At 51.3% G+C, this 9186-nt stretch overlaps 1 protein-coding gene across 2 annotated transcripts; it reads left to right on the top strand.

Moving 5' to 3' along the window:
* On the top strand, window positions 1-6248 carry LOC103276166 (aflatoxin B1 aldehyde reductase member 2). 2 transcript variants are annotated; one of them, XM_008073575.2, is made up of 7 exons: window positions 1-159; window positions 2345-2532; window positions 2697-2801; window positions 3665-3761; window positions 4002-4101; window positions 4661-4790; window positions 5848-6248. In XM_008073575.2, exons 1-7 carry the CDS (start codon window positions 12-14, stop codon window positions 6007-6009), a joined length of 930 nt encoding a protein of 309 aa, XP_008071766.1. In that variant the 5' UTR covers window positions 1-11; the 3' UTR covers window positions 6010-6248. The 2 variants fall into 2 exon arrangements, with proteins under 2 accessions (XP_008071766.1, XP_021562162.1); XM_021706487.1 differs by lacking the exon at window positions 2697-2801 and having other exon boundaries at window positions 5848-6225.
* Window positions 6249-9186: the final 2938 nt, after the last annotated feature.

The raw sequence follows: 9186 nt of genomic DNA, 5'->3' as shown, positions 1-9186 counted from the left end.
TGGGGCGCCGCATGGACGCGCCCGCCAGCGCCGCGGCCGTGCGCGCCTTCCTGGAGCGCGGTCACACCGAGCTGGACACGGCCTTCATGTACAGCGACGGCCAGTCCGAGAGCATCGTGGGCGGTCTGGGGCTCGGGCTGGGCGGCGGCGACTGCAGAGGTAACAGGCGCTCCTGGCCTTCCCTGCACCGGCACAGCTGACCTCGTCCCCCACCGTGCACTGGCGGCGGGCAGCACCTACAGCGTCGTCCCCAGCACGCCCGCGTCCACCCCGCAGCTCTGTGAACCCAGGCTCCCCAGGCACAGCCAGCCTCGGGCAGCCGGACGGTGCTTTGTCCTGGCTCCCTCACTCCCCTTCTCCCTCCCTTGGGAGTTGCAGCTCGGCGTCTCTCCCCGGGTTTGGCCCTACACTCCCTGCCCTCGTTGCAGCCCCCGCCTGGGTGCCCATAACCGGTCCCCACCCAGATGTCCGCCTGTCCCTTATCCCCTCATTGCCCTCACCACTTAAACGCTCCCCCAGCACTTTTCTCCTCCTGATCTTTCCTAGACTTTGCCCTGTTCGGTTGGCAGTACCTCTGGGCCTCCCAGGGAGAACTGTCGCCATGCCAAGGGCCAGGGGTGGTAGGGTAGTGGCTGGGTAAGGCCGTTCTGTCCGTTCTGTGCCAGGCTTTGACGTGGGGCTATGGAAGGGAAAGTAACTCTAGAGCCTAGAGGGGAGGGGACGATTGAAGCAATGATTGCTGAAGAGTCCAGAAGAGAGAGCACTTTGGGGCAGTGCCGGCTTGGGAGAGGCACGAGGAAGCTCAGAGAACTCAGAAGCTGGTCCTTAAGGGCCGGGGGAGAATGAGGGAAAGGAGATTAGTCTGTGCAGAGACATAGCTTGGAAATGCAAAGTGTGAGGTCTGTGAAAGGAAGGTCAGTGGGCAGGTGTGACTCGAATGGAGGAGGGAGGGACTGTCCCTCTTTAGCCTGATGTTGTTGATAATGCTTCGGAGGGGGCCTGGCACTAGTGAGGGCCCATTAAATGTGGGCTCTTATCATTACCCTGTTCTGCCTCCTATCTGCCACCTGAGGCTCTTGCCCCCCACCCCTGTGGAGGGGTCCTCTCTGGGTCCTCCGTAGAGTTATAGCCCTTCCCTGCTTCCTTCTTGGAGGCCAGGCACTCACTGGGCTGAAGTCCTCAGGTCAGACCTGAGACAAAGGTCACACCAGGAATGCCTGGGGGAGTCCTGGGGGAATGGAGACAGTCTGGATGAGAAGATATGAAATTGCTCTTTTCCTTATCCCAAGTGATCTCGTGACAAACCTCTGAGTTGCTGAGTTGACTTTGCCAAGGGATGAAAAGTGCAGAACCATCCATCCACCAATCCCAACAGCCGGGATCCTGTATAGGGGAAGGAATGATGCTAAGTCAACTCACTTCCAAGATGGTGGGATGGCAGAACAGCTTATTCTCACAGGGATCGTGTTTCCAGAGTGGGTGTGTGTGTGCACATCCGTCTGTGAGTCTACAGTTACCTTCTGCTCGGTCTTACTTCTAACAGGCTCAGATTGATCTCTGCCACTGGCCCACATTCAGATGGCTGTGTCTCTCCTGAATTCTTGTGACAGCCTCACTGCTTGTCTTCCAGGCCTGCCCCCTTGAGTTCTTGCTCTATACTACACATGGGTGACAGGTTCACACCCTGACAAAACCTGGATTGATAAATCCAGACTCAGCGGGTTGGTGTTTGAGAGCCTTTGGGATCAGGTCTGCCGTACTTCTCTTTCCTCATGTCCCACTGTTCCCTGCCCTGGAAATTTCGCTCTTACAACTCAGAATTGGAGGTGCGGAGCTTCACATACTATTTACTTGTCTCTGACTTTGCAGGTGTTCCCATGCTTTGGAATGCGCTTCCCACCCTTTCTTGATGACTTGGACTCAGCCTGGGGATGGTCCCTAGGAGAAGGCCTTTTCTGGGATCCCCAAGATGATCTCATGCATCTCCCCTGGGCTCCTTAGACCATGTCCATTTCTCCCCTGCATGTACCATATTGTAGTCACTCTCTGGACTGCGGGCCCAGGATCCGCTGTGTTCAGTTCATCTCTGCACACTTAGACTCTAGTGCAAGGTCTGCCATAGCCAGCACGGTGGCACTAATGAGAGTGCAACAGAACTAAGCATTGACAACTTGGCGACAAGACATTATGTAATCCCCATGACCTCCAGAGAGGACATTTCAATTAATGTCACCCCTATTTTACAGATTAGGGAATTAAGACTGAGAGAGTTTAAGTAATTTAGCCAGAGTTACATGGTTAGCAAATAGTTCTAATAAGTCTCTTAACCATTACGTCCCTCAAGTAAAAATTGCTACCAAGGCCAACCCTTGGGATGGAAAGTCCCTGAAACCTGACAGTCTCCGGTCCCAGCTGGAGACATCACTGAAGCGGCTGCAGTGCCCCCGAGTGGACCTCTTCTACCTACATGCACCGGACCATGGCACCCCAGTGGAAGAGACGCTACGCGCCTGCCACCAGCTGCACCAAGAGGTGAGGGGTGCCTCAAGCTCGGGAGGTGATCTGTTGCTCCTCCTTATCCTGATACGCAGGAGACTGGAGGTGCCAGGGCAGCCCCACTCCCGGGATTCCTCCCCTGGGCCCCTTTCCTGGTCTCTTGGGCTGCAGTGGGGTCTAACTGTAGCCTCATCCCACAGGGCAAGTTCCTAGAGCTTGGCCTCTCCAACTATGCTGCATGGGAGGTGGCCCAGATCTGTACCCTCTGCAACAGCAATGGCTGGATCCTGCCGACCGTGTACCAGGTGAGGGCTGGGCTGCAGAGGCCTCGGACTCCAGGGCTCCAGCCCATCCCTGGTTCTCTTTGGACCTCTGACTGCCCCCCATGCCCTCTGCAGAGAAGCCCCTCTCCTGCTACCTGTAGATGGCTCCCGGGTACCCTCAGGGTGACTCCAAGCCCCTCAGCCTGGCCACCAGGTGCTTGCTGACCTCAGTATGCGCCTTGGCCCCTTTCTTCCCTGCTTTACATTCAGCAAGTATTTTTGAGCTCCCGCTGTGATCATAGAACCTGACTTTATTGTAATTATCTGTCTTGTTTATTTAAACTTGTCTGTAACATCCGTGGGAGACAGAGACTTTGTGAGACCTGCTCATAGTTATAAATCCAGTGTCCAGTCTGTAGTTGGTATATATAGATCCTTGTGGAATAATCCAGATCCATTTCCCATTCTTGGGTCCAGCACACTCTCCCTATCCCCTACTAACACTAGTGATTTAAGAAATACTGCTAAAGTCTTGGGCTGGTGTGGATTTAGAGTTTTTTGTTTTTTGGGAGTTTTTTTGAGTCAAACTCTCACTCTGTCACCCAGGCTAGAGTGCAGTGCTTACGACTCCGGCAACCTCGACCTGCTGGGCTCAGGCGATTCTTCCACCTCAGCCTTCCAAGTAGCTGGAACCACAGGCATGCGCCACCACGCACAGCTGATTTTTTGATTTATTGTAGAGATGACGTCTTGCCATGTTGCTCAGGCAATCCTCTCGCCTCCCAAAGTGCTGGGATTACAGGCATGAGCCACCGCGCCTGGCTGATTTAGAGTTTTAAAAGAGGAAGGCTGCGGTCTCTTCCCCTGACACTTTCACCCTCTCCCGCTGGCACCTCTCCCTGCAGGGCATGTACAACGCCACCACCCGGCAGGTAGAAACGGAGCTCTTCCCCTGCCTCAGGCACTTTGGACTGAAGTTCTATGCTTACAACCCTTTGGCTGGTATGTGCTGCCATGAGGACAGGCTCCTGGGGTGGCAGGGCATCCTAGCCCTCTTTCTGCCTATTCCCTATCCATAGATGCCCAGCCCAGGACCAGGGAAACAGGGAGGGGTTGGCTGGGAGGCTAGGCTGCACCCTCCATCCCTCCTGGGTTCCTCCTCCTCTCTCATCCAAAGCCCTGAGGGTCTGAGCAGCCTCTGGGAGCATTCTGGACCAGGGACTGACTGCCGCCTTCCTGCAGGGGGCCTGCTGACAGGCAAGTACAAGTATGAAGACAAGGACGGGAGACAACCCGTGGGCCGCTTCTTTGGAAATAGCTGGGCTGAGACCTACAGAAATCGGTGAGCTGAAGATGTCTGCATCAGGATGCATGGGGTGTGGTCCCCTTTATCTGAAATGAAGTTCTAGGCTGCTCTCCTGGGGTGGGGCCTTCCCTTGCTGGCTGCCTTTGTCTCCTGATTCCTTCAGGAATTCCCAAACTCTCAGCAGGTTTCTTGTTTTCTTGGGACCTCCATGAGGAAATGAGGACCCCAGGATCTTGGGGTGTTCCAAGTCAATTCTTCCCTGAGAAATCACCTGCTGAGAAGGAGAGAAAGAAGCTTAGATGGAAGCTCAGGAGGCTTGGGGCCCAGTTCTGCCCTGTCTTAGCTGCTTTTGTGTCCCTAGGTAACATAGGGCAGGTTGTGGGTTCTTGGGAATAAAGATGTCATTGATGTCGCTGGGGAGGGAGCCAGCATCCTGGGTGGTTCTCAGGCCCAGCAGGAGACCTGTGGTTAGGACAGTAGCCCCTCCAGGCTACAATTTGTGGGGTAGGGCAGTGGCCCTCGTTGGCTCTTTGGCCATGGCCACCAGTGTGGCCCCATGATACTGACTCCTGTGCCTCTGGTCCCACCTATCCAGCTTTTGGAAGGAGCACCACTTCAAGGCCATTGCCCTGGTGGAGAAGGCCCTGCAGGCCACATATGGTGCCAGCGCCCCCAGCATGACCTCAGCCGCCCTCCGGTGGATGTACCATCACTCGCAGCTACAGGTAACCTGCGCTCCTGGTGCTCAGCTTCTGCTTTCCTGGGGAGCCAGCATAACCTTTAGGTGGTTTCTAGCGATCTTGTTTTCTCTCCTCCTCCGAATTTCCTCTTTCTTCCAGGTCTCATAGGCAGTTTCCCACTGTGCTTTGATGTGACCTAAGTCTTTGTAGCAAGAGCTTTATGGACATGGGCCCCATTATTCCTCAGTCCTTGTGAAGTGTGATTCCTTAGGTTCATTGATGAGGAAACTGGAGCTCACCCAGTTGTTAAGGGGATAGAAATTTTAGCACAGGTTTCACTGCAAAACCCACTAAATGATCAATTTATTAGATTTACATTATTTCATCTATAAATTTTAAGGCACTTAGTTGAAGTAGTCCCTATTTCTCCTCCTTTTCTACTGGGAGAAATCAGAAATACATGGAAACTAACCTGGATTACTCCAGTCTAACTCAGATTGCGTAGGACTTTAATCATTGAATAAACGAACCATTAATAGTGGTTACACATTGATATGTCCTGATCTAACATTGTGAATGCCTTTGATCAAATCTAGCACCTGGAGGCCCTCAAACGTCCCAACTACTTCTGCTAGGCCCCTTCGTGGCTCAGGCTTCCCAAAGGCTTTTCTATCACCTGTTTGTTCTCTCACCCTGGCCAGTCTTTGCCTTAAGCTGACTTGGCAGAGTCTTTCTGGATTGTCTAGATCCAACAGTTCTTTTTCAAGATTCCTGCCTTGCTCCCAAGTGGGAACTGGGGTTTCCCCACTCTTTCGGTGTCCCACATCTTCCTGGTTAAACTTGTCTCCAGCTTCAGCCTTACACATTGTCTAATGTCTGCCACACATACATCGGAGGTGCTTAATAAACAGGAACTAAATGCTTTAGTTCCCAGGAAGTCAAGGCTGCACAACAGAGTGAGACCCTGACTCAAAATAAAATAAAATAATAATAATTAAACTAATAAACAGAGTACAGATCTCAGCAGGGGCATGGCTGGGAGTGTGTGTGCGTGGAGTTGCTGTGCAGCAGAGTGCATGAAATCTGGCCGTCTCCCTTGCAGGGTGCCCACAGGGATGCAGTCATTCTGGGCATGTCCAGCCAGGAGCAGCTGGAACAGAACTTGGCAGCGACAGAAGAAGGGCCTCTGGAGCCGGCTGTCGTGGATGCTTTTGATCAAGCCTGGCACCTGGTGGCCCACGAATGTCCCAACTACTTCCGCTAGGCCCCCTCGTGGATCAGGCTGCCCGAGGCTTTTCTGTTGCCTTTTATGTTCTCTCACCCTGGCAAAGTCTTAAGCTGACTTGGCAGGGTCTTTCTGGATTGTCTGAATCCAATAGTTCTTTTTCTAGATTCCGGCCTTGCTTCCTGTTGCAAAGGTTGGGGTGATCCTCCTTGGACATTTCCTGTATGAATAAAATGGGTATTTGACCTGACAGTAGCCCAGGCCTGGAGTGAACCCCACAAACTTGTCTCTTCTGCTACACACATCATGTTTTCCATCCTAGCTGGGGAGTGAGAAAGGGGCAGAACCACAGACTGGAATCTTCAAAGGCCAGAGGGAGTGGGCAGGCTTTGGGAGCACACTGCCCTCCCAAGGATCTTGTCAATGCCTTTTCCTGGATGCCAGCCTGACCTCTCAACTGTGGGACTGGGGCTGGCTCTCGGTCTTCTGCACATAGTGGAAAGCAGGCTGCATGCCCTGATGCAGGTTTTATTTAACCAGAACTGCCTCACTCAGAACTTAGAGATGGAACGATGTGGGCAAAAACCTCCCATTAGAGTCACTACCAAGAAGAAGAATAAGACTTCTAGTATCTGTCGAACATTTTTAACACTCTCAGTCTCAGCAATAGCTTTATTCTGATCTTAGCTAAAGCCTCCTATCTGGTCATCCGTAACATTCTCAGCTTAGCTCTGGGCTTTTTCCTGTTGGGGGTAGGATCACAGCAGCCTAGGTCCCTATTTCCCTCAGCAAATCCCTACTCTAAACAGGAGGCACACAAGGCTGGAGAATAAGAATCTCAGGTCCAATGGACTGTTTCCAGTGCAGCAAAATTACTCCTGGCTAGGGAGGATGGGGTGAAAGATAGTGTATAGGACAAGTAGTAGAAGTGAGTACCACTTGGAGTGGCAGCTTGAAATGATGAAAAGCGTTCAACTTGGAAATTTAGGTGTACCACTAATGCAAAAGACTCTTTGTTCTAAGAAAAGCCCCATTTTCTTTCTAGAGGGAGACACCTTGCAGACAAAATTTCTTTTTTTTTTTTTTAGTTGGAGTCTCACTCTTACCACCCAGGCTGGAGTGCAGTGGCACACTCACAGCTACCACAGCCTTGAACTGCTGGGCTTTAGGCAATCCTTACATCTCAGCTTTCCAAGTAGCTGGAACTAGACGCACACCACCATGCCCAGCTAGTTTTTGTGATTTATTGTAGAGACAAGGTCTCACCAAGTTGTCCAGGCTGGTCTTGAACCCCTGGGCTCAGGTAGGCCTCTTGCCTTGGCTTCCCAAAGTGCTGGGATTACAGGCTGAACCACCATGCCTGGTTCAAAATTTCATTCTTTATAGAAAGAAGTCATCCTCCTTTATCTGCAACAAAATAGATGCTTCCCCACACAGAGTGGTCTATCGGTTATCTTTGCACAAAAACCACACTAAAATTGAGTTGCTTGAAAAGATAAACTCTAACTCGATCGAAGATTAAATGCAATCTCTATAAAAAAAATTTGAGCTGGTTTTTTTATCTAACGGAAATTGACAGCCGGCTGTGGTAACTCATGTCTGTAATCCTAATATTGGGGGGGCAGAGACAAGAGGATTGCCTAAACCCAGGGGTTCAAGACCAGCCTGGGCAACTTGGCTAGACCTTGTCTCTACAATAAATCAAAAAAATTAGCCAGGTATGGTGACATGTACCTGTAGTTCCAGCTACTTGGAAGGCTGAGGTGGAAGGATCACCTGAACCCAGCAGGTTGAGGCTGTGGTGGCCATGAGTGCACTCCAACCTGGGCGACAGAGTGGGACTTCAACTCAAAAAAAAAAATTGACAAACAGATCCAAAATGGCCACCCAGGAACAGCAGACAGGCACACTCACCGAGCAAGGCAGAGTAGGTACCAAGCCACCAATAGCGATACCTCGAATGCTTTTGGATGAGTGAAGCACCCTGTACCCAGCAAAGCTCTCTTTGAACACGTAGAGACCAGAAAATGATGTTAGATGCAGGAACCTGGGCATCCCAACCCCTGCTGTGCACCATGTCTGCACAGGAACTAAAGTCCTGCCCGGTGAATGAGAGTGGGTGAGTGTACCTAAGACACTTTGGGTTCATTCACTCCCTCCCAGCCATGCATGAGTCATCAGTCCACATGGGAGGAGTCCTGGTCAGGAGACAGCAGTGGGCAACTGGGACCTCAAGCAGAATGCGGGAAATAACCCACCTGCAGAGTGGATCTTGCTGGTACCCAGCCCCACTTCCCAGCCAGATCAGGAAGAATCACCAAGTCCTGCGTACCTATGGGGTGTGTTTCCCCCTCCCCCACTCACACACACCCTGTGGCAAGGAAATCACTCTTGTTCAAGAGCAAGTTGTCAATTTGAACAGGGAGGGAGTGACATGAAAGACACCAAAAGGATTTCTCTGTGGGAAAGTTTCTGGGCAACAAACAGCAGACAGCAGATGAGGGGCCATCCCCTCACCCACTCTTCACAGAGTGCTAGCAGCAGGGCCTGCCACAGGGTAGAGCAAGGAGCAGTAATGAATGCCCCCTTGCTTTCTCACTGAGTTACCTGTATTGAACCATAGAAAGGGCCTGAGAACAGAGGGTGAGTGACTAGCTTCAGAGCAACAAAATCAAAAGGAATCACAGAGAGGGAAGAGATGCCTGACACAAATGAGGAAAAGCCAATGAAAAAATATAGGCAGCCTCAGAGTACTAAAGAGCATCCATAAAAAGCAACTATCAGAACATAAGCAATGAAAACCTCCCTGAACGACCTGCCCCAGATGATAGAGAAATCAGAGATTGGGTGGCTAAAAGGAACAGAAAGAACCAAGAGAAACTAGAAGTGAAACTCATTGAAGTCATATAGATAGAAAAAGCAGAGTTGGCCAATTTCAGAAAAGCCTATTCATTTCAAGGATAAAGAAGCACGATCCAACAGTCTTCTGCCTCCAGGAAACGCATCTCATTGCAAAGGACACCAACAGGCTCAAAGTTGGGGGCTGGAAAACGGTCTTTCAGGCATATGGAAAACAGAAGAAAGCAGGTGTAGGTATTCTGATATCAGACAAGGCGGATTTCAAACCATCAAAAGTTTTAAAAGGACATGAAAGGACACTACATATATAAAAGGCTCAATCTTAGCTGGGCGTGGTGGCTCACACCTGCTTCAGCA

Source organism: Carlito syrichta, unplaced genomic scaffold (genome assembly GCF_000164805.1).
Source record: "Carlito syrichta isolate Samal-C Ts95f unplaced genomic scaffold, Tarsius_syrichta-2.0.1 Scaffold115711, whole genome shotgun sequence".
Classification (NCBI taxonomy): domain Eukaryota; kingdom Metazoa; phylum Chordata; class Mammalia; order Primates; family Tarsiidae; genus Carlito; species Carlito syrichta.
The sequence above is the reverse complement of the archived record's forward strand: the minus strand, read 5'-3'. Positions and strand labels throughout refer to the sequence as shown.